Source organism: Erpetoichthys calabaricus, chromosome 6 (genome assembly GCF_900747795.2).
Source record: "Erpetoichthys calabaricus chromosome 6, fErpCal1.3, whole genome shotgun sequence".
Classification (NCBI taxonomy): domain Eukaryota; kingdom Metazoa; phylum Chordata; class Cladistia; order Polypteriformes; family Polypteridae; genus Erpetoichthys; species Erpetoichthys calabaricus.
Genome location: NC_041399.2, coordinates 172,497,640 through 172,524,639, shown reverse-complemented (window position 1 = coordinate 172,524,639; position 27,000 = coordinate 172,497,640). Strand labels below are relative to the sequence as shown.

Here is a 27,000-nt window from a genome sequence, read left to right as displayed (position 1 = left end):
GAAGGTTGTGGGTTCGCTTCCCGGTTCCTCCCTGTGTGGATAGCGCTTGGAGTACTGAGAAAAGCGCTATATAAATGTAATGAATTATTATTATTATTATTACAATATATTTCTGCAACTGCCAAGAAAGTGCACACTACTATTCCAATATCCATCCCACCACACATACTAATGATCACTATAGCAGCAAGGCGGATACATCTAACTAAGTCTACATTCATCAATAAAAGCAATTCACTGTTGCTGTGTAACAAATTTACCTTAACCTGCTTTTAACTAAAATTACCCTTAATACATTTTTTAATAAAAAGTTGGGCTAGCAAAACCAGCACCTTTGTTCTGCTAAGCATAAAAATAAATATCCATTTCTAACTATTTCTGTGCACAGAGGGCTAGATAGGGTGACAATGAAATTACACCTTGACTTCAAAGAAAACAAATGGCTACCTGTGACAAATTACTCACCTTAACAGAGTCATGGTTAATCATTTTAACATCCAACAAGGATTTAATTGTTTTTGTCAATTCTCTTTCATTCATCTGTGTGCTGTCCTGGAGTTCTTTATAAGAAACGGTCTCACTGTTGTTGAAGGCCAGAAGTACTGCCATTTGGTAGGTGGTAACCATCGCCACATAGGTTTTGGAGAGATAGTTCATTTTCACCTCCCCTAAAAAAACACCATAACGTAATGACATTTTCTTTGGTTTCTTTTTACTTTTAAAAGCAATGTGTCCAATTCTTTAATAATGGTTATCTTTACAATGTGCTGAATTTGATCCTGTACCACTAATATTAACTTTTGTGCTTTCCTTCATATTGGCTTTATACATTATGTGATGTACTGTACATAATAATAAGTACATGGTTTTTCATGCAACTCTTCAATGTAAATTACTTATAATGGGGATTAAACATGACTGACTTATCATACAAATTACTACAATGAATTTCTCTCCTATTTCCATAAGAACATCACCTTGGTTACTGTTACACCATCAGCAAGTTGAACAGGTTTTCTCAAGAAAGCTCCTGCCAAACATGTCTGAACAATCATCCCTTTCTAAAAGACACCAAAATTTGTTCTTCAAGTCATGGTAGCTAGCATAATGACAAACTTGGTCTAACCAGAGACCATTTTTATATATAACCTTAATCACGATGGGATGTTAATTGCTTAATTTTTTCACTAATAACATCTGTGTGCAAGCACTTACTTTAAAATACAGTTTGTATCTTTTGTTCATTCTGTCAGCTACTGCATATGCGTTTTGTTTACAATGTTAAACCTCACAATGATCTATCAGGAAAGACACTTTCTTCACTATGAGCTTATACAATGGAAACCTTCCTACCTGTGCAAAGATAGTGAAGCCACGTTATCTTCCTCCCACTGAAGTGCTGGTTATAAAACAATTCAAACTGCAATGCAAATATTTTTGATTAGATGGCAACCAAGTGAAGTTAGTCAGTGTTGATAAACAGACTTCCAGAAAGGAGACTGAGCTTTTAACAAAGATTTCTATTTTGTTTCATATTCAACATCTCTACTTTGTAAGATATAGCTCATGGTCAAAACACTGAAGAGAACTTTGGACTGCAAACTTGTGTTGTGGATAAGGCCTTGGTAAGGAGTCTTAATTTTTGCCCTTAAATGGTGAGGTATTTCCCCCAAGACAAGACACTAATCATTATATTACTGGATTAAATATACATTTGAACCATATTTTGTGCTCTAACAGCAAAAGAGAAAATGTGAATACATTTGATTAAGGCAATGTATTAAGGTTAAGAAAAATAAATGTCATCCATCCATCCATCCATTGTCTCCCGCTTATCCGAGGTCGGGTCGCGGGGGCAGCAGCTTGAGCAGAGATGCCCAGACTTCCCTCTCCCCGGCCACTTCTTCTTGCTCTTCCGGGAGAATCCCAAGGCGTTCCCAGGCCAGTCGAGAGACATAGTCCCTCCAACGTGTCCTGGGTCTTCCCTGGGGCCTCCTCCCGGTTGGACGTGCCCGGAACACCTCACCAGGGAGGCGTCCAGGAGGCATCCTGATCAGATGCCCGAGCCACCTCATCTGACTCCTCTCGATGCGGAGGAGCAGCGGCTCTACTCTGAGCCCCTCCTGGATGACTGAGCTTCTCACCCTATCTTTAAGGGAAAGCCCAGACACCCTGCGGAGGAAACTCATTTCAGCCGCTTGTATTCGCGATCTCGTTCTTTCGGTCACTACCCATAGTTCATGACCATAGGTGAGGGTAGGAACATAGATCGACTGGTAAATTGAGAGCTTCGCCTTGCGGCTCAGCTCCTTTTTCACCACGACAGACCGATGCAGCGCCCACATTACTGCGGATGCCGCACCGATCCGCCTGTCGATCTCACGCTCCATTCTTCCCTCACTCGTGAACAAGATCCCGAGATACTTGAACTCCTCCACTTGAGGCAGGATCTCGCTACCAACCCTGAGAGGGCACTCCACCCTTTTCCGGCTGAGGACCATGGTCTCGGATTTGGAGGTGCTGATTCTCATCCCAGCCGCTTCACACTCGGCTGCGAACCGATCCAGAGAGAGCTGAAGATCACGGCCTGATGAAGCAAACAGGACAACATCATCTGCAAAAAGCAGTGACCCAATCCTGAGCCCACCAAACCGGACCCCCTCAACGCCCTGGCTGCGCCTAGAAATTCTGTCCATAAAAGTTATGAACAGAATCGGTGACAAAGGGCAGCCCTGGCGGAGTCCAACTCTCACTGGAAACGGGTTCGACTTACTGCCGGCAATGCGGACCAAGCTCTGGCACCGATCGTACAGGGACCGAACAGCCCTTATCAGGGGGGCCGGTACCCCATACTCTCGGAGTACCCCCCACAGGATTCCCCGAGGGACACGGTCGAATGCCTTTTCCAAGTCCACAAAACACATGTAGACTGGTTGGGCAAACTCCCATGCACCCTCCAGGACCCTGCTAAGGGTATAGAGCTGGTCCACTGTTCCGTGACCAGGACGAAAACCACACTGTTCCTCCTGAATCCGAGGCTCGACTATCCGACGGACCCTCCTCTCCACGACCCCTGAATAGACTTTTCCAGGGAGGCTGAGGAGTGTGATCCCTCTGTAGTTGGAACACACCCTCCAATCCCCCTTCTTAAAGAGGGGGATCACCACCCCGATCTGCCAATCCAGAGGCACTGTCCCTGATGTCCATGCGATGTTGCAGAGGCGTGTCAACCAAGACAGTCCTACAACATCCAGAGCCTTGAGGAACTCCGGGCGTATCTCATCCACCCCCGGGGCCCTGCCACCAAGGAGTTTTTTGACCACCTCGGTGACCTCAGTCCCACAGATGGGGGAGCCCACCTCTGAGTCTCCAGGCTCTGCTTCCTCATTGGAAGGCATGTTAATGGGATTGAGGAGGTCTTCGAAGTACTCCCCCCACCGACCCACAACGTCCCGAGTCGAGGTCAGCAGTGCACCATCCCCACCATATACAGTGTTGACACTGCACTGCTTCCCCTTCCTGAGACGCCGGATGGTGGACCAGAATCTCCTCGAAGCTGTCCGAAAGTCGTTCTCCATGGCCTCCCCAAACTCCTCCCACGCCCGAGTTTTTGCCTCAGCAACCACCAAAGCCGCATTCCGCTTGGCCTGCCGGTACCTATCAGCTGCCTCCAGGGTCCCACAGGACAAAAGGGTCCTGTAGGACTCCTTCTTCAGCTTGACGGCATCCTTCACCACCGGTGTCCACCAACGGGTTCGGGGATTGCCGCCACGACAGGCACCGACCACCTTACGGCCACAGCTCCGGTCAGCCGCCTCAACAATAGAGGCACAGAACATGGCCTATTCGGACTCAATGTCCCCCACCTCCCTCGGGACATGGTCGAAGCTCTGCCGGAGGTGGGAGTTGAAGCTACTTCTGACAGTATAAAAACTGGAAAACTTTTCAGTCTGTGAAACGTGTTTGGATATCTAACAGATAAGTGATTGAACTATCTAAGTCAATCAGTCTAACTAACCGATTTAACATCATGACAGGAATTAAAGAAAATCCTACAATTGACTGCTTTCCTTAAACTTAAAACGTCCTATTTCATTATAGGCTTTACTCCAAATCAGTTTATTAGTAGTCAGTACTTTACCATCTGCACACTCTTTTCCAATTCTTGTGGGATAGCAAATGTTGAAGAAGGAACATGAGTCAATGGCCATGCACCAGCCTGAAAAAGTGTACAATTTACTAAGATTAAAATGCACACAATTATTGAAACACTTGTAAAACATTTCCTGGTGAAATCAAAAATGTTTCCGATTCTTTAATTGTAGGGGATAATAAAGACCACTGATTTTCTTAAATTATATATTTACTTCACAATGCAGAAGTTAAGAATTTATGTTTAATTGCTACTTCCTAACTGAAATACATTATTCAGAAAATGTGAAATATTGGCTCACTCAGAGTTATTTTCTTTGACTTGGAACAAACACATGTAACACATTCTTACCTGTAATACGTAGATCTGAAAACTTATACCCAGATCTATAGTGGTTTCCCTTGTTTTAATAAAATTGTTAAATTTATTGTTCAAATCAGCGCTGACACTCATATCTGTGTACATACGATGGAGCTTACTGGTAAACTCATAGCCACATGCTTGCTGTATACAAAAAGAAAAAAGAGGGGTTTGTAAGAGATTTTAGAATATTTAACACACACTTCCTACCATGAAGTATAAAAAAAATTCTTAACGAGGCAATTCTCAATTTCTGCTGATGTTGCCAACATAGTACAGTAGGTTGGTGCAATATTAACTCATAAGTCATGCTTGTCTGTAGGTAACAGGTTCATCTTTATTTTATGTAGCATTTTAACAGAACATTGCATCACAAAGTGGCTTTCAAAATGAACATGTACAACTCAATGTAATAGTTTCTCTTTAAATTTTATGATTTATAGTTTAAAGCCATAAAACTGCTTGGTGTCATAAGTATTTGAATGAACTTAACATGTCTCCGGATCATATAGACAGTTATGTAAACTGTACTCATGTGACATTAATGACCATTAAACCTACAGTATAAAACATTACTTTAATGAATGAAGTCTGACATACTGACCTTGTTCTAAGCTTTAATTTGGGATGTATGCACATAAATAATTGGGTGTAAATATTGAACTGGCATGAGAGAATTATATTGCAAAATTGTACAAGGTCAAAATTAACAGTTTTTGTATGTTTCTTTAATTATGGTGACATATGCATAAATAAGAAAACCTTACAAGTAAGGAATTACTCTCACTGGTAAACCTATTACTCTTAAAGATGTTAAAGTTTATTGTCATGTGTACACTGTATAATGAATGTCTTGCCTACATATCTCCCACAGACTAGTGAAATTAGTATAATAAAAACAAAAGACAATGTAAAACTAGACATATGTAATACACGTAAAATATTAAAATCTATACACTAACCTAGTATGATAAATAACTGTTTAAATATTCTTTATTAGCTTATCTTATTACAAAGTCTTTATAACATTCATATTTTACAGTTTCTGCTTAATTCAAATGCACTGGTACAAATGCTCAAAGTCTACATTTTTTTTTTTAAGTTAAACCTGTCTAATCTCCTCCTACCTTTAATTTGTTGATCATTGCTTCTTCAGAATCCATAGACAAAGACAAGCCATGTATTAACCTTTTAGCAAGCATCCTTGCATAAAACTGAAAGGAAACACATTATTAAATAACTCATTTATAAAAATGACAAAACAAATTCAATTCCTGAGATTCTGAATTAACTTAAATTGTCCAGTTTTCTCAACAGGAGAAACAAAATGCAGCAACTGTGGCAAAACAGCAATGTAAAATATATTTATATATTTTTTTAATTTAGTACAGTAAAGAAACCAACTATTAGAATGTTACAGAGAAAATGTGAACATTTGGAAAGGACATGAAGTCTGGGCCAATAAATATTCATTAGAATAGAATGTATACAACAAAAAGCATTTGTCAACAGCAGTTAAGTCATGTCATTTTCGAACCTGTAAAATGGGTACTGGAGCCTATCCTAGTTAGCATAGGGCACAATGCAGGAATAAACCCGGGACAGGCCAAACACCTAACGTGCATATCTGTGGATAGTAGGCGAAAACCGGAGCACCTGGAGGAAATTGACGCAGACACAGGGGGGACATGGAAACTACATACCACTACACTAACATGGTGTCACCTTGTAGTTAAGTGAGATTTTGAAAGAGAGAAAGAAGCCCAGCTTAATAAGATTTTACTTGATCAAAATAAAAAAAGAAAAGAAAATTTGAATTCTGCACCACTGTTTATCTTCAACAAACAATGTTCAATAGCTGTCATAAGGCAGAAAAATCAGCAGTCATAATTATATGTGCGATATTTCACTAAAACATGACTTGGTTGCACTTAATTTTTAGAAACCAAATTTCACAAATTATGGCTTAAGTTGCTCTTCATAAAAGTTTCTATCTTTTAAGGTAAATGAATGAATACAATGTGTATTTTAACTAACCAAGTATTACACCACATCCTTTTTAGAGTTTATTTGTTTTTTCTTTTCATCTCCTATGTACATTTTTCTTTTCAAACTATGCCCTTAAAACTTACCAGTTAATTTATGTACTTTGTGGTCTAATAAAATGATAAAAGTTTGTAGACAAAATACTATGTTTTCTTTTGGCACCATATTTGGGTATGCATTATTGTAGAAAAATGTGCATCTACCTGCAGTATAATATCTATTCACCATACACCGTAATATATATATATATATATATATATATATATATATATATATATATATATATATATATATATATATATATATACAGGAGGGTTGTCTGGGTTCCGCGCGGAATTTTATCGTTTGTCGAGTGTCAGCCTGTCGAAACCTGTTCTGCTGTGTAGAGGGATTATTAAAGTGGTTGCATGTTTTTGTTCAGATGTTTTGCTCCCCCTCTTCCTTCAGAATGAACAGGAGAAGCAAACGAACTGAGAGTGTGCAGCCGGCGCTAGCGGCGAAGCTCCCGAATCCGTGCGTGTGTGACTTTCGAGTGATGATTTTTTACGACTTTTCTGATGGTTTAACAGCTAAAGAGTGCTGCCAAAAACTTTCTCGCATCTTCAAGAAGAATGCTCCAAATAAGACGATGGTTTTTAAGTGGTTCCAGCGCTTCAGCACAAGCCACTTCAACTTTGACGATGAAAAACGTGAACCGAAACCACGAAGTTCGACTGATGGCAGAAATGCTGATCGTGTGAAGGAGTTCCTGGAAGAAGATGGTCGTGTGACCATCAGGAAAATTGCCCTGGAACTTGGGATGACCCGGTATGCTGTCGACACCATCATTCGACGAGATCTTGGCTTTACAAAGAAATGTGCCCAATGGGTTCCAAGGCTGCTGACTGTGGAACAAAAGCAAGCTAGCGTGGAATGGTGCAAGTTTTTCCTTGACAAGTTCAACAATGGCCAATCGATCTTGCACCATGTGACTTTTGGCTCTTCCCGAAGGTGAAAGAACCCCTGCGAGGAACTGATTGCAGCTGTCAAAGAACAGCTGGACAACCTCCCAAAGACAGCCTTTTGCGAGTGTTTTCCGCCGTGGGTCAGAAGAGCCCAAAAGTGCATTGATGTTGGCGGTGAATACTTGGGAAAAGTTTAAAAAGAATTGAAGTACATGAGAAAAATAGGAAAAAAAATCCTTGGCTACTTATTTCGAGTGATTCCGCGCGGAACCCAGACAACCCTCGTATATATATATATATATATATATACAGTGGAACCTCGGAACCTATACAGTCACGAACGTCTCGGACGACGTACAAATTGGATTACGACCAAAAAGTTCGCCAAACTTTTGCATCTGTTCACAACCACACACTCGGGTGACAAACAAGCCAGTTTCCCTTCCGGTTCGTACGCACCGATGATTTCACACGTGTTCAGTCTCTCCCTGTGCATTCCCTGTGCAGCAAGCGAGCGAGAGAGAGAACGTGAGAGCGTGAGCAAGAGAGCCCAAGCAGAAGAAGTAAACATTACAGAAGAAGTAAGTAAACATTTAGTTTACTATTACACTGTGCATTCTATGGTATAATTAACTATTGTTGTGCTTAAAAATCTTTTAAAAAAAAAAAAAATATTTACATACAGCTCGTACGGTCCAGAACGGATTAATTGTATTTACATACAATCCTATAGGGGAAATTACTTCGGGTTCCACTGTAATATACATATACATATATATATACATATATATATACATATACATATATATATACATATATATACATATACATATATATACATATATACATATACATACATATATACATATATATATATACATACATATATATATATATATATATATATATACATATATATATATATATATACATACATATAATATATATATATATATACATATATATATATATATATACATATATATATATATATATATACATATATATATATATATATACATATATATATATATATATACATATATATATATATACATATATATATATATATATACATATATATATATATATATATATATATACATATATATATATATATATATACATATATATATATATATATACATATATATATATATACATATACATATATATATATATACATATATATATATATATATATACATATATATATATATATATATACATATATATATATATATATATACATATATATATATATATATACATATATATATATATATATATACATATATATATATATATATACATATATATATATATATATACATATATATATATATATATACATATATATATATATATATATATATATATATATATATATATATATATATATATATATATATATATATATATATATATATATATATATATAGTGGGATATGGCCAGCCGTTCATCCCGGCTAATACCCCCAGGCTGCCAGATGAAGCCCTCCCTGCAACATGGATGTGTCCCGAATTCCAGCAGCGTCTCCTGGACATTGGAGTTTTAATGCACAGCCCTGCTGGATACCATGGGGGGCCGCCAGGAGTCGCTGCAGGGAGACCCAGGGATTTATATTTTCCGTATAGTCCGGAAGTATTTCCAAGTCACGGGAACGGAAGAAATGATATACTTCCGGGCTGAAGAAAAAAAGAGAAGTTTTTGCCTGACCCGGAAGTGCTCTATAATCGCATGGACTGAGGGCTCAGAAGCACTTCCGGGTCGAGGTCTATAAAGGATTGTGGGAAATCCCAGACAGACGAGCTGAGCTGGGTGTGAGGGTGGCAACGCACCTGGGAGAGTGGAGGATTGTTTATTGTAGTATTGTTATTGATTTATATGAGTATTGTGGAGAGGAGGGTGCTTTGTGCACTGTTCATTAACACTAGAATTACCAGAGCCTACGAAAAAACTCGTAGATCCGTCCCACCTTAAATTGCATCTTAAATCCGTTTGCACCTCTCCGCCAGAGTCTTTTGTCTTCTAAATGTGCAGATAAACACAAGCTACTAGCAGCCAGCTATTCCATCCCCCCACCGACTTAGAACGAACTTCTCCTAGCTCATGCCTTGCCTTGATTTGATTATCTGGGATTGAAGTGGAGTTTTTAGAGTGGAAATAATAAAGCATTATTTGGAATACACGCATTCATGTGTGTTCCGTTTCTATAGTAGTCTGTGCAAACACTTTTTTAAAACAGAAACGTTTTTTCATATTCTAATAGTAAATGACAAAATGTAGGCATAAACTATATAACGTATGAAGCCTGAAGTCCATATATCAAAGAAAACACTTTCACAAAAGGTACAAATAAGAGAACACGTGCGCTTTTATTCAAAAATATAACTGCACAAAAAAAAAGAAAGCCGCGTTAGCATGCCACATTGACACTCTTACTACAACCGCCGCAGTGGCGTAATGGTATCAGCTCCTGACTGGGAATCAGAGGGTGGCGAGTTCGATCCCGCACGGCTCCACTTCGAGAAGTGAACTGCTCTTATTCTTACAATTTTAGAATAACAACATAAATTTGATTTCAGTCTGTAACAGCCGGTGTAACTTATGATACTGGTAAAGGTTAGCTTTTTTTTTTTTTTTTTTTTTTTAAAATTCACTTTTCATTCTCGTAGTCGCATTGAGAATCAATCCATACAACCCCATCTGACATAAAGACGCGCTATAGCTCTGCAGTGTACCACGATGCATACTACCGCCCCCCCCCCCCCAAAAGGGTTCTGACACACAAACGCTGGCGAAGCTGCCTTCTTCGTATCTCACCGTCACTTGAAATCAGCAGTTCTTAGCATTGCACCACGCAAGCTGTCGTATCAACCACCAACTGTAACTTGCTTTCTTTATTCTTTGGTTATAGTCTTGAATAAAAGTGCACTTTTATTTATGTGAAACCAGCTGTGTCAGATGGGGTTGTATGGATTGATTCTCAATGCGACTGCGAGAATGAAAAGTGAATTAAAAAAAAAAAAAAAAAAAGCTAACCTTTACCAGTATCATAAGTTACACCGGCTGTTACAGACTGAAATCAAATTTATGTTGTTATTCTAAAATTGTAAGAATAAGAGCAGTTCACTTCTCGAAGTGGAGCCGTGCGAGATCGAACTCGCCACCCTCTGATTCCCAGTCAGGAGCTGATACCATAACGCCACCGTGGCGGTTGTAGTAAGAGTGTCAATGTGGCATGCTAACGCGGCTTTTTTTTTTTGTGCAGTTATATTTTTGAATAAAAGCGCACGTGTTCTCTTATTTGTACCTTTTGTGAAAGTGTTTCTTTGATATATGGACTTCAGGCTTCATACGTTATATAGTTTATGCCTACATTTTGTCATTTACTATTAGAATATGAAAAACGTTTCTGTTTTAAAAATGCGTTTGCACAGACTACTATAGAAACGGAACACACACGAAATGCGTGTATTCCAAATAACGCTATATTATTTCCACTCTAAAACTCCACTTCAATCCCAGATAATCAAATCAAGGCAAGGCATGAGCTAGGAGAAGTTCGTTCTAAGTTGGTGGGGGATGGAATAGCTGCTGCTAGTAGCTTGTGTTTATCAGCACATTTAGATGACAAAAGACTCTGGCGGAGAGGTGCAAACGGATTTAAGGCGCGATTTAAGGTGGGATGGATCTACGAGTTTTTTCGTAGGCTCTGGTAATTCTAGTGTTAATAATAAATTCAATATTTTGGATTTTATTTGGTGTCTGGCGTGGTGTCCGAGGGTTCAAGGGAGCGATATCTGTGACAGTGGCGTAGCCGGTAGGATACTCTGGCCATCGGTTTGGCAGAGGACCTGAATTTAAAAAAATTCTGTGGACAGAGAACCCCAAGAAGACAGCGTCAGGACACGCAGAGAAAAATCTCCAAACTCAACAGGCAGCGCTGCAATACAGTAAGCCTTATTGTACATCGGTCCGTGATGGGGAAGAAATCCAGGAAAAAGAATGGGAATACCAAAAAGGAGCAGACCCTAGATAATGCCGCGCATCTATGGACATTCCTGACGGGAAGCGAAGAAGACAGGGCCACGATTGACGCCGAGAGGACCCGAGCGTTACGACAGTGGGAGGGCTGTCAAACTTCGGACCCACAGGACAACCTCTATAAACTAAGAGAAGACGCTCAAAGTCCAGAGGTATGTGCCAAAAAAAAGTCTGATGCGCTGGGACCTTACTTTAATTATTTTTCAGAGGCCTGTCTTCTTGATTCTGACGAGGAGTCGGAAACATACTTCCTACCTGAGCAAGATGGCCGCGATGACGAGGAGTCTAGCCGATCTAGGAGTCTGAAATTTGGAAACCTATTCGATGAGAATAGTCACGTGAACTATCCTGTAGCAGGCTGGGGAAACCTAAAGGACTACAAACAAACACATGACCATGACGGTTTCCTGCCATTCGCCGAAACAGGACATATGATATCTCCTGAAGGATTGTGGGAAGGAGAAGGTCAACGTTGTCTCGTAGGTGAGGTCGCCATTTCCCAGACAGAACCGAGCTCCCTGAAAGGGAAACGGGAGGCAAACGAAGGAGCGCCAGCCGTAAATGAAGGTAAAGAGGAAAGGGATATGACTGAACGGTCCGCCGTTAAATTGGAAAACGCGGACTGCAGTCTCCTGTCAATTCAAAATCAAAGGGCGCGCAGACAGTAAAAGGGCTCTCTTTCACTAATAGACCCAAACTGTGGACAAGCCCCAGATTAAACAGGAGATCCCAAAAATAAAGCGGGGGTCTCCTGACAGCTCATGGGCGGCCGTGGAACCCTCCTCAGTGGACAAAGAGGCGGAGCGGAAGTTTCCAGACTGTTTCCAGTCTCGCAGAGGAATACAAACGGGGACGGTGGCTGTGCTACGGATGTTGTCGGCTGGGCCAGCTATGGAGAAGTTGTCCTAGGAGGACAGGGGAACAGAGGTCTTTTTCATTTAATGTTCCCCCTAGGTTCTCCCGGGAGTATTCAGGACATTGCCAGGGCCCGACCAATGGATCCTCGTGGAGGAAAATGTCCCTCGCGGGGCTCGTCGCTCCGAATCATGATTCTTCGCCGGGGGGACGGGAGTACTGTGGGATATGGCCGGCCGTTCATCCCGGCAAATACCCCCAGGCCACCAGATGGAGCCCTCCCTGCAACATGGAGGTGCCCCGAATTCCAGCAGGGCCTCATGGACATTGGAGTTTTAATGCACAGCCCTGCTGGATACCATGGGGTGTCAGCATGCAGAATTCTGGTAATGTCTCCACATTACATGAGCTGTAGTTTCCTTTTATATTAAAAACACTGACTCTATAGGATTTTTATGTTTTTTGTGCGAATGGTTAAAACACCACATCCATTACCTTCATATGTTAAACTGTGAAAAAAGATGCACAGGATTTATATTTATAAATAAAATGGATATTTTATATGCTATTTACACAGTTGTATCATTTGCAAAATAGTCAGTTCTGTCAGAATTCTATACAGCATTAGTACTTGCGGGGTTGACAATAAACCATTGGAAAGTAAATAACACCAGATGTTTATGTTAACTGGAAATTAAGTAATACACAAGAATAAGATGCATAAAATATCATAAATAAATAAGAATGTTTCAAAATGGATGGATAAACGAAACATTTACACCTATGAAAGCGATCACTGCACAGCTGCTGTTCTTTTATGAGTTTGAGGTTTTCACACAATTGTCAGTTTTAAATTATTTGCTGCACTCAGTACTGCTTTTTGTTTTTATAGGGAAATCAATGATACATTAATTTTCACTGCTATTGCTTTCTGTTTCACAGTAATGTTAGAATTTTCATTAAAGTTAAATACTGTATATACTGTATAAAACAGCATTTTCAAAGAGTTGATCAAAGTTACAGTTAACACTACTTCACAAGGCTGCTCTGGATTTTTTTTTACCTGCATATTGAAAAGCTGTGGCACTAACTGCTTTAAAGTAAGAGTACAGAAAACAAAAACCTATTTTATGAGATACAATAATGTAATTTTTTACCTTAACAATATTGTAGGATGGATTTTAATATCACTTCAAGACTCACATAGGCATAAATGTACAGACATTAAGACAGGTTTTTCAAAGGTTAGCAGTAAATCATGTTCTAATAATAACTGCAGAATAGATATAGTTTGGAGAAAAAAAATTAAATTTAGCACAGAAATTAAAATGTTTAACAATATAGAATGTATATGTTTTAATTCAAATCGCCAATGTATCAAACGAGAAATTATTTTTTTGCCATTTCACTTGATGCATTTATTGATTTTGTGGGACTATGCCAACAAGTCCTGCCTATAAAATAGTTAAATGTGATTATTGAGAATTTCCCATCTATAAATTTTGTTTCCGTCTTAGTTGCAAAGGATAAAAAGTACCAGTTTGGTTGTGGATTCTTAGGTTAAGAAAGACATGTAAATATTATTGCATCACAAGGCTCATTCTTATTGGTATGTATTATATAATAATTGTCTTATTTGAGAGACTCAGGAATGAAGATGTCTGGATGTCTTATTCAAATGCTTAACTGATTTATTTCAGAATGTTTTTGAGAGTGTACATGGAGACAGATTGAAAAAATTATGTTTAATGTTATATGGAGAGAATAAAGTTTAAAATAACATATACACAGATTAATCTGCCTTATAGACTATTTGATTCAACTGCAAACCCTTGTGAGAGAATAAATGCTAAAGCAACAATGTCATTTTGACAATATTTAGAAAGCTGATAGATTAATCCCTTTTGCTGTGTTAAGAATCTTATACTATGTGTGAAAATGTGCATTTAAGTGCTGTCTTTGCCTTGGGCAAAAGGCACTATTCAGAAGTAAATTCTATTTTATTTATAAAAATCAATAAAGGAATGCCAGCATAAACGTAGATGCCCAAGTAATAAAGCAGAAGTCATTAGGAAAGATAATACTTAATAGCTTCACAATAAGATTATTAGATTATTTATAGTTGCGTTTACTTCCTCCTTATGCCGCATACTTTAAAATGGCAAAATGCTGTTACTACTGCCCATGGGGGGAGTTCAGTGGGCACATAAAATTTTCATGGACAGTCTCTAATAAAACATTCTTTTACACATATGTAGTACTATACAAAAGATTACACAAGAAAATTAATTTAGCCTTCATGTACAGATGTCTGTAATGGGTGGCATGCCAAAAGCACACTGACAAATGTGCAGAGGAAAAATGCAAACAACATTAAATGCATGCAGCCAGATACTCCCCCTAGGGTTAGTTTAATTTACTGCAAAGGTATTAGTTTTAAATAATATAAATTATAGGAAAATATATATATGATGAGGAATAACCACAAAACCATTTAAGTAATAGAGTAACTGTACTGTACTTTTTACTGCACAACATTAAGTGCAATCCCTAGCAATAAGTTTAAAATGTCGTCTGTCCGTATAATGGTATTTATCATTGAAGACAGTGATTAAGGTGGACATATCTTGATTTGGATTTAGAAGTTGGCATTATGGCCAAAAATCCATATAATGCTATAATCAAATATTTGGACAGTATCTGTGTATACTTTTCAGTCTAAATCGTAATTTTTTTTAATATTAAAATGTAAAGTTCAGACATCACTGAAATTAAGTTAACAAGTCCCATGTAGGAAAAAAAACTGTACATTCATTGAAAAAGATCATTCAAGGTTTATTTTCCTTTTTTTGCAGTCAACAGCAGTAGTAGGCAGTGACAAAGAACTAAACCAAACATTCCATTTTAATACACTGCACTGCCTGCCATTATAAGCAGTAGGGCAGTTAAGTCAAAATTGTTACTTATACTCTTTATACAAGGAAACTGAAATTGAGAATAAATTATGAATAGGGTGCAAAAACAGAACCCCATCTTTGCCTTCTTGCTATTTATGTACACATACGCTTTAACTTTTTAGAATAATACTACCTCTTGTTTTCCTTTCACACATGTTTGGTAGGCATTAGTATTATGAAAATTAGTTACAAGATGTTTATTGCAATGGTGTTTCATTTACTGTTTATTGTGCTCAATAAGAAGCTGTAAATATGTATTGTTGCCAGTAATACCATGACAATTCAAATGACAAAAAACATGTTTTATGAAGTGTGTAAAAAAATTACAGAACAGAGTTAAAACCCACACAAACATTGGATGAACATGCAAGCTTTACTAAGGCTTTGTCATTGTGCATCAAATCAAAGTTCTCAGAGATGTGAGTTAACAGCTTTAAGCGGCTCTGACTGCAACATCATCTCGCTACATCTAAAAACAATGACCAAAAACATAATTATAAACAACACGATTTAAGGCCCTTACCTTCTGAAATACGTCCTTATCGTCAATATATTTAAAGACAGTTATAAAGCTTGTCAATTTATCTTCAACCTCATTTTCTGTCATCCCTTTTGCAGACTTCTTTAACAGATTGTCACAGTACTTGGCAAGCTGTATTTAAAATATATTTAGGACAAAAACAATCAGAATCTAAAAATTGATATAATTACTAATTGCAGATAGCACTGAAGACTGAAATGAATAATTGTGTGAACACAGAGTTGTCTTTTTCTAGTTAATCTAGGTGAGGCAGAATCTTGGTGGAATGAAGTAGCTTCAGCGTCTGCATATAGATGTATCCAGTTTACACACACCAAGCATGAACATTAAAGTGTGTACACATTAGCATCAATTTAAAATGTATTGCTCCTTTCAACATTTTTTAATGATTAATGTTTTTGAAACATTCTTAAAATGTCAAAGTTGAAGCATAACTGAATGATCTACATGAAACTATAAATTACATACACACTGCACATACTGTACTATACATATCACATCTTCTGCAAATGTACATATTTGTATATTGGTCTTTCACACAAGCAACACATTCGGACAATGCACAATATTGTGACTCTTGTTTGAATGAGTGGTGTAGCTAAATAATCAAAGACCTGGTGGTATGGACACGTCTTCTTATACTTGGACTGAACCTTGCTGATATTCCATTTACCTACCACTAAGTACAGGGTACTTGCACAATTATATTTTTATCTAATGGAAAGAAAACTGTACAACAATTTCAGGTTGGCAATAAATTACAATAAATAACTGTATTTAGTCTTTCAGTGATAAAAAACAGTACTTAATTTTTTATCAACTATTTGCAAAGGGTCAATAGAAACATACTAAAATTTAACAAAAATGTGACTTTAACATTTTTCACAGAGATTTGCGCCAGTACAAAATCCTGAAAGTAAAAGGAGGGGTTTCTAGCTTAGGATATCTTTGCCCCTATGGTGAATGAGTTGATGTAGGCAATCCAAAGGGTGTACTATGGTGTGGAAAACACTTGAATGGTTCTAGAGAGTAATGTACTGTGTTACTCAAATCACAGGGTGTCTGCATACTGGCCAGCATGTTTGTGCTGGAAAACTGCTCATTATAGTGATGAGCAGTTGGTTCAGAAAGTTACAAATGTAGTGCATGGAGAAGAGCACACAGCAGCCACTACATCATGGCAGCCCTAATTATTATTCCTATTCTTAGAATCAACTCTTAAACCAAGTCGTAATTAAAACCTGAAGATATCAAAATGCTATTTTAAAAGGCAGTTCACCCTTTCTGATTTTTACGTCAGTTGTGAATACTCAAAGCAGCTTTTCTCGACCACAGCACAGACTCACTCTGACTACAATTTTTTTTTCTCTCTAACCAACCTCTTCATTATCTACTGGTACAGTGGATTGTAAGAAACTGCAAATATGATTTTAAAAACAGACCTGGAGATATGCATGCTTCCAACAAACTGAAACAAGTACAGTTTACTGGAATACTGTAGTATTGGTAACAAAAACAAAATCCAGAGAACTAAATTATAAGCAAATTATAAACTAAACTCCAAACAAGAACTGCCAGGAGTCATTACCAAAATGATGACAGCATCATCAGAACCAAAGCGCTAAGACTATGAACTGAATTGAGAAGTGGAAAGCTAGTTGTTAATTAGAATACCAAACACTCCGAGTTCAAGACACTACACATCTGTAATTTCAGACAGAGAGCTGAAGCGTTGCACGGAGTCTTACAGTGAAGCCTCTATGATGTGAGGTGCAGTGCCTCTTGGGAGACATTTCTCAGCAGTGTACCGTGAATGGACAAAAATATAAGAATGAAAAAGCTAACTACTAAAGATATGTTGATGGGTTCTGGAGGAAGAAAACTAAGCTTTATGAACAAATGCTACAAACACCCATTGCTCGATAATAATCTTAAGTAACCTAATGAGGTGTAGAGACTAAAAAACGAAAGCAACAATAGATATGATATCTAGAAAAAAAAAACATAAGTAAATGGCATAGAGGCAGTGGGAACAGAAAATGTTAAAAAAAAAAAAAAAAAAAAGCAAGTAGTAAATTGCAACTATTTCATATTTTGCCTTGAATGATTAAAGTAAGTGTTTATAAAATGCTTTTTTGTTTTGTTTAAATTATTTAAAATAGCTTGGTATTAAAGAATAAGTTAACTTTTCAATGTACTTACCAGCTCTGGGGCTTTGCAAATGGATCTTGGCTCTTTGTAGTTTACCACTGAAGTCAAAGCCTAAAAAGAAATCGAGAAAAAATGTATTTTCATGGACAAGGTTGTGCATAAATATTTAGCTCCTTTACTGAAATTTATACAGTTTTGACATTACAAGAACAGATAGAATAAAACCTTGCCACACGCTGCAGAAAACAGTTTATATCGAGATCTCTTGCAAAAAACAAATAAAGTAAATATAAGGGTTTACAAACTAATTATAATCAAGCATGCAACCTATCTATATGATCATTTTCATGTGTGTGTGGTCCTTTTTGGCAAGAGCAAACATTTTCAGGATTTAAAGAGTAAGCATTTTACTTCATGTTCATTGTTAAAACATAATATACATAGCAGCCTTATTACCAGAAAATTCTGAGCTGTAACGAAATGTGCTTTTGTAGAGTTTCCAAATAAGCTGCTTGCATTAACTTTCTTGTATACTATACAAGAATAAGTCGCACTACAATGGTTTTTCTCAGCATATGACATCATCAAGGAGGAACACAGACATCTGCTTTTTGTATTACATTCAATACCCAAAACATGGAAAGGACATTAAGCTTCCAGTCTGTTTATGGTTTATATTTTGAGATTTTTCCTGGATTTATCATCAGGTGATTGCTGTTTACATCTTCCAACAGGCAAGCCTTGTTCAGGTCCCCTCTTTCAGATCCATACACAAACAAGCAAAGGTGTCTCAAATTTCTAGCACTGAGGTCGACATATTGATTACCACAATGAGGAACCAAAAAGGTTATTATAATATTCTTGTGCATAAGAAGTATAACCAATAATAAATACAGCTTGCGTAATGAGAATAAAACTGAGATAAATTATTCCCCATTTTAACATTTTTGCACTGTGAGTTTCTGCTTTTCAAAATTAGCCAGAGAGAGAGAGAGAGAGAGAGAGAGAAAGAAAGAAAGAAAGAAAGAAAGAAAGAAAGAAAGAAAGAAAGAAAGAAAGAAAGAACGAACTGCTGACAAGAATAATACCTTCCCACTTAACAGAATCTGGGTCTGTCATCAAAAACAAACTGAAATATGTGTGCTAAAGATGCAAACTGAAAAATGTACGATTTTTGGTATGACATTTTAGTATGTGCTTCTGCACCATGAATCCATTTACAATTAACATAATATCGGAAGAGACAGATGTTACTCTTAATTCAGAAACCACTAGTGCAAATTATAACAACATCGTCATGATTGTTGTATGTTGTCTGCCTTTTTATCTTAAAATTAAATCATGGTAATCTGTAAAATGCAGCAGAATGCTAATTATTATTGTTTATCTCAATATGGATAAGAATATCAAAAGTTCAACAGAAGAGGAATGGTGTAGATAGGAAACGGGCATTGCTAGATTCTAAAGTCAAAATCAAATATTGTTAACTTTTGGTCAGTATGTGGTTTAGCTGCAACATCACTGCTCAGTTGTTTTTATTCTTTAACATGGCTAGACAAGATTTGTATACACATTTAAATTCTCGATGGGGATCCTTGAAAAAAAAAACACAGATAATGAATACTTATGTTCAGAAAAAAGGTGGTTTCTACTTGGGGTACACTATTATGGTGTCCAAGAAGGATATTGATTGCTTGTTTTTTTTGGTTCCACAGAGGTTTATAATTTCTAGATAGCTTTTCTTTTAATCCTTGCAGTTTTATACAGCTGAACTTAAATAGCACTATGTATTAATAAGTCAACACAACACATCTCAACAGACTATAATGACAGCGTATTGGGTAATAATACTACTAATGATGTCAAAATAGAATACAATCTCAAAATGATCCATTTGTGAGGTAAACCTTAAAGCACGGTGAAAGACACAATCCATCTTCACAGTCTGGACAATAACAGCGTGTATTTTCTTTCCATAGTTACCAGTTTTTGAACAGTACTCTGCCAGGTACAAGTTAGATTCTATTGTTTTTTTCTGTTGGAGGTATATAATCAATAAAATGTCTACCAATAACACGCTCTGGATTGATCCACAATGTGCTGGGTTGACCGCGTCTCTTTAATGGTAGTGTGGACAGTGGATGTGTGGCAATAATTTGTTGATAAGTTGGCATATAAAGTTTGCATCAGATACAGTTTTGCCAGCTTTTTATTTGTATAACACAAATGCATTCCAAATGCACTGTTCCACCAAATGATGAAATATCTTTTTGTAGTATTTCTATTGTTACCTCTGCGTAACGCAATAGAAAAAGTCCATTCTTGATCCGCATGATCTACGCCGACCTTCTGTTGTAATCTAAGCTTTATAACCTGCTTGTTGCCTTTTGCCTGTATAGTGACTGTAAGCTGCATTATGTTCAGTGCTAAGAAGACAAACATCTTTCTTGTCCTTCCATTTCAGTGCAAGCACTTTACCCTTTTTCCAAACTACCTACACACTTTGCTGTAATTTAGCTCTGCCAAAGTCTTTAGGCATGTTAGGACGCACTGTTCCATATGTATCAGTCTTTCTTTGCAACAAGATGTCAAATAGCTCTGGCAAAGTATAAAAATTGTCCATGGTTACACAGTAACCTTGATCTAGTGGAGCATCTATCAAAGTTGGCACCGATGATGTAACAGTGCCAGACTCATTGTATTTCGGATCAAACATTGTCCCTTTCCCTGTGTACCAAACCGAATTCCAAATGTATCCTGTTATAGATTCACAAAGCTCGCAAAGCTTTATGCCAGATCTTGCTCTTTTTGACTTGATGCACTGTATCCATGACAGTCTGCCCTTATAAGCCATGAGACTTTCATTGATGCCGACATTGAGGTCCGGAATGCAAACGCTCCAAAATTTTACTACAAGGGTATATCTCCCAAATTTCTTTCATTTTGGGTGCAGGATAGGTATTCTTATCAAAGTCTTCATTATTGGTAAAGTGCAGATATTTCATAATTAGTGAAAGCCTACACTCAGACATAATTTCTCCAAAGAATAGCAGTACTGACAGCACTTTTACAGACCAAGTGATTCTTGGTTCTAACGCTTACGCAAGACACATCTGTACAGTTGCTGAGTGACAGTTGGTACCAACGCTTTTAGGATGGTTTTCACAGCCTGAGTAACGCTAAGGAGGCTACAGCATAGGTTAGTTGGGTTAAAAAGGTAAGACAAAGACAGCACACTATAAAATAAACCATAAGTTAATTAATTAGTCATTTTAATGATTTATTAGGCTAACAGAAAGCATTCTTTAAAAAAGAAAATAAGGAAGCATTAATGGATCCACTAAAAAACATGACAAATAAAATCAAACTGTAAACAGTATTTGTGTCAATACTACAATGTGATACAATACCAACATAGTACAGCCAGATTTATTCCCTTACTACTACAATAGGATAATTAATTAGAATCTGTAGTATTATGGTAAAAATTGTAGACTGACCTTGTCAAGTGCGCTCATAAAGTGCTGATCTCCATTTAGGACAGTGTTGATGAGTTGAATGAATTTGCTATGAACCTCTAACACAGACTCTACAAACTGAGTTGGCATCTAGAATGGGGGAAATAAAACGACAAAACTATTAATAAAGAGGACCTCATTGTAGTAAACGGTACTGTTAAGTAAAACAAGAACACAGCTGGAACACAGCATCTAAAGCAAAGAAAAAATATTTCTCACTAATCACTACCACTTGAGGAACCACTGGCACAGGTTTATAACCTATACCAATCCATATTACTAACCGAGAATAAACCGGATATGGACGCAGGGACACGGCGATGGGACCATGAGACGTACTGCGCAGGCGCGCGTCTCATAAACCGCAAGCGAAGTCGTATCCACCGCGAACGAAGGAGTCACGGCCCAAGAACGAAAGAGCTCAACTAACGTGAATGAGAAATGAAGCAACAACGTGCCCATAGCTACCACTAATGACACAACCACACAAAAAAAAGAGGATTCTGCGCTGCACCCCAGAGTCAAACGTGAGAGGCTACGGAGTCCCCACAGGTCCACAAAGATAGTACGAAAGGCGCAGGCGTCGCCGCCATATTGTGAGTGGCACTACTGCGGAGTGAAGGCGCAGGCGTCACCGCCATACTGTGAGTGGCACTACTGCGGAGTGAAGTTAGGAATAATGTGCTGCTTGGGATTGTACAAACCGCTGAACGCTTTACACCAAATTCAAATACAATACAGCTCTACGATACAAACACAAGCCCACCTGGATAAGATCAATGAACACAGGCGCCTACAACGCGCGTCTGAAACTGCGGAAGCAAAGCAGGCACGGGTTCAAAACGAAAGACCACAACTGACGGAGATAAATAATCTCTTTCAAATCTATTTCGGGTTACCCAAGACCAGGGGTTGGTGAGCGAAGCGAGCAGGGGGTGGAGCCCCCTAGTTAACAATGTAATATTTCAGGTATTACTGAAATTCATTGTGTTTTCTGTTGCTGTTATGAGTTTATTATATCATAAGCGGGTTAAACAGCTTTGTAGTGATCAGCTTATCATACTCCTCCTCATTTATAATTTATCTACAAAGAAATACTTATCAATAAACACTTTCAAACTCAAGATATACAGTACTAGCACACCTGAATGTTGCACTTAAGGACATGCCATAAATGCTCTATAAGGTTGCAACCGGTACAGAAGTTGGGCCTAGGAAAAACCTGCACACCAATATTCATTCTACAGAACAGGTTTGATCACAGAAGCTGTACAAAGCTTGGTATTGTCCTGGTACATGGTCAGGTTGTGTAGGAAGTATAACCTAAGGACTTCTCACAGGGTCTGTTGATCTAAAACCAGGAACATGCAGCCCATCCTTAACTATCCTGTTATGAATGTGGGCGCTGTGTTTTCTGGCTGTACAGGTGAAGCATATATAACAATTTTTGGGCGCATCAACCAAATGTGTTGACCCTGCTTCTTCTTGCTTCAGGTGATATTTGAGGCATAATGTAATGGATAGAAAGTGGACGAATTGTGGCTTTTGTTTAACTGTGAACTAATCTTTAAATTAAGGCTTTTTAAAGGTGACATGATAAAGCTTTGCTCCACTTATACCTTGCTAGGTAAAAGTATAACTAATACATTTTTCTGTGTTTGGAAAGTTGTAATCTCACTGCATAATCTGTGTTTTTTGGGAAGATTAAAACAAATGAACAATGTTTTGTTAAAGTACATGCTTTACGTATATTTTTCTCATTCCTGGAAATGTGTTTATTTTTTAAGTGTTATGGCTATAGGTTTATAGTGTCTTTGGTTTCAAATCATTTTAACATTCACCATCTCATTCTAGTTTCCTCTTATAAGGTTAACAATGCTTAAATGTTTGTAAGAGCATTTAAAGGGAATGTCATCCCATTTTTAGCAAGTAATCATGAATTCTTGTGCCAGCTGGGACAGGCCCAAGTATGTAAAAAAAACTAAGTGGGCTGAAAATGTAAATAGAATTCCTTATAAAATTAAACTGAACTGAATGAATTTTCAAGCACTGAAATTGTATAGTCTAAATATATTCAATACCTGATAATATAGTACTGTTATGTTATAGTAAACAAATATAGGTTGCCTAGTTTACAATTATGTAAACTGGCAAGAGGTTTGGTAATAATAATTTGCAGAAACACTTTTAAGTTGATAAAACATTTTTTTTTGTTCTTAAATATTTTTTCCCAGGATACACAAACAAAGGAACATGTTTTTGCCATGTTACTACAAAGTTTTATTGGAATACATATTAATCTCTAGATAATGATGATCCTCAGGATATATTTATTTAATGTTTGCATCATTTTCTCATGGGTACAGAGAGGATCAGAAATACAAAAAAAAAAACACATTACTTTATGTTTAATTTTGTCTTTGCATGGAGCACACTGACATGTGCCAACACAAGCTAGGACACCCCACACATTCACAAATTTAAAGATGCAAAAACTGGAAATGTTTGAATAGCTAATACAGAATAGATTTCTATAGATCATGACACCATAAACTAGCTTTCCACGTATCAGTTTTCTCTTGCTGCCTATCCTATTTAGGGTTACTAAAGACATGCTTAATGTATTATCTATCAGCTCCAAGGCATTAACCATTTACAATGCTCAAGACTAGCAGATCAGTACATATAGACTCCTAAAAATACTGTGCATTGTTTCAAGTTAGATAAGCAGTTAACTATTATCAGGCATACAAGTAAATATTAATAAATAATTTTAGCCCCGCTAAGGGTGTATAAAGACATAAAAACACCACTCTTTTTAAATATAATAAACAAAGCTAAACTGTTGCTTTCTGGAGAAAAAGGTATGAATTCTCTATTCTAAAATGTTTCCATTCTGCAGAATATTATACAGTATTATATAATTATTAAATCTGTGATTCTACATACTACAATTACAGAATTCTACATTTTTTTCAATATAGAGATAACAGCAGAATCTTTTGAACTGCCTTCGTTGATGTATTGGGGCGTTTTTCTTTTTTCTTTCTTAAGTAAATCGTTAAGTTTAAAATGTCAATCGCACGGTTATTTCTGTTGATTAATTCATGATTTCATTGATTATAGCTAATACTGTTATCAAGTGGTCGCTGTTTTTGCCTGTCGTATACAATCTATCTAGCGTCTTTCACATCTATCTCCACTCTCACTGCCCGCTTGCAGCATGTGTCGATTGATATATGATTTAATGTATTTCTTTTTGACATAATTCTCCGAGTTGTAAAATACATATATATTATATATTAAACGAAACTACTATATAGCTAATACTGTTATGTATTTGTCTAGTGCCTTCTCCGTCTGCCTATTATATAAGTGCCTTCCCCATCTATCCATTTATCTAGCGCCTTTCACATGTGAATGTACTCTCACTGCCTGCTTGCCTTTCTGCAGCACCTGTCATATAGTGCCTTTCACATATATCTATCTATCTATCTTTCTATCTATCCCTCTAGCTGTTTTTTTCTCCTAACAGTTTTATATTTTCTATTATACAGTGCCTTCCCAGTTTATCTATCTAGTAACTTCTCTGTCTGTGAATTATTCAGTGATCTGTCTGACAGTGTATGTCTTACAGAACTTAAAAATAAGAACAGTTATAAGGACACTTGTTCATGTTAATTGCAGTCTCAATTTTTAATTTTTTTTAAAAAGAGCATTCCACATCTATTATACAGTGACTTTCCTATTTATGTGTCTATCTAGTGCCTTTCAGATCTATATGTACTCTAACGGCCTTCTTGCTTTCCTGCAGCATGTGTTGAATAATAAACAGACTGAATCATTTTCCATTTATTTTATTGACATAAATCTCAGATACACACACATATACTGTATATATATATATATATATATATATATATATATATATATATATATATATATATTAGTGGGATATGGCCGGCCGTTTATCCCTGCCGCCAGGTGGAGCCCTTCTTGCAACATGGAGGTGCCCCGAGTTCCAGCAGGGCATCATGGACAGTAGAGTTTTACATCACAGCCCTGCTGGATACCATGGGGGCCTCCAGGGGACGCTGCAGGGAGAAGCAGGGACTGCTACTTTCCCTATAACCCGGAAGTACTTCCCAGTCATGGAAGCGAAAGAAATTATGTACTTCTGGGATAAAGAAAAAGAAGAGCATTTGATCTGACCCGGAAGTGCTAGGAAGTCACATGGACTGAGGGACAGAGGCATTTCCGGGTCAGGGACTATTAAAGGACTCTGGGAGATCCCAGAAGTGAGCAGAGTTGGGAGGAAGGGTGACTGAGCTGCTGGGAGTGGAGGATAGTGTATTGGATTATTGAGAATTGTATTGTTTATTGAGTATTGTGGAGTGGAGGGTGCTTTGTGCACTATTATTATAATAAAGTCAAAATTTTTGACTTTTATCTGGTGTCTGATGTGGTGTCTGAGGGTTCAAGGGGTCGACAGTGCCCTTATCTGTCACAATATATATAATAAAACTAATATATTGCTAATGCTGAGATCTATCTATCTAGTGTGATCTCTGTCTGTTTTCTTATATACTGCCTTCGCTGTCTGCCTATTATACAGTGAATTCCCTGTCTATCTGTCTTTGTAGTAATAATAGTATTATTACTTTTTGGTTTCCCTTTCTGCCTAGTATATAGTGCCTTTCCTATCTATCTGTCTTATATAATGCCTTTCATGTCTGTCTATTTATCTACCTATCTAGTGGCTTCTCTGCCTGTATATTATTTACTGTATACCCTGTTTTTTCTGACAGTTTTGTATCTGTTATACAGTGCCTTCCATATCTATCTGTCTGTCTAGTGATTTTCACATCTACATGTACTCTCACTACCTGCTTGCATTCCTAAAGTATCTGTTGATTAATAAAAAGGCTGTACTATTTTTCATTTAGTAGTGCTTTCTCTGTCTGTTTTTTATACAGTGTATACAGTGAACTTCCTCTCTATCTATATAGTAATAACAGTAATTTTATTATTATACAGCAGCTTCCCTGTCTGCCTATCATATAGTGCCTTTCCTTCCTATCTATCTATATATCTATCCCCTTAGCTGTTTTTTAATATATCTATTATACAGTGCCTTCCCTGTTTATTTATATATCTAGTGACTTATATGTCTGGCTATCTGTCTCTCTATTACGCAGTGCTCTGTCTGTCTGTGTGTTATGGGTATTTATGGATCTTAAACATAACAGTTATAAGGACACTTGTTCATGTTAATTGCAGTCTCAATTGTTAAAAAATATTTTAAAAGGAGCATCCCACATGAAAATATAATGATCTCATTAACTGACAGTGCATACCAATTTATACATTTTATGTCTGTTTGAGGTTAAAAAGAAAAAATATATATATCACTTTCTCCCCAGC

The 27,000-nt window shown here is 37.3% G+C and overlaps 1 protein-coding gene across 1 annotated transcript in view; it reads right to left on the bottom strand.

The window, feature by feature from the left end:
• Positions 1-27,000, bottom strand: part of cul2 (cullin 2) — a 97,675-nt gene that overhangs the window by 25,377 nt on the left and 45,298 nt on the right. The window contains exons 11-18 of the mRNA XM_028804115.2: positions 21,559-21,666; positions 18,110-18,169; positions 15,890-16,018; positions 5,641-5,727; positions 4,505-4,657; positions 4,142-4,219; positions 1,354-1,420; positions 466-668 (exon numbers count right to left, since the gene is read on the bottom strand). Of these exons, the coding sequence (XP_028659948.1) occupies positions 466-668; positions 1,354-1,420; positions 4,142-4,219; positions 4,505-4,657; positions 5,641-5,727; positions 15,890-16,018; positions 18,110-18,169; positions 21,559-21,666 (885 nt within the window). The remainder of the gene's footprint in view (positions 1-465; positions 669-1,353; positions 1,421-4,141; positions 4,220-4,504; positions 4,658-5,640; positions 5,728-15,889; positions 16,019-18,109; positions 18,170-21,558; positions 21,667-27,000) is intronic.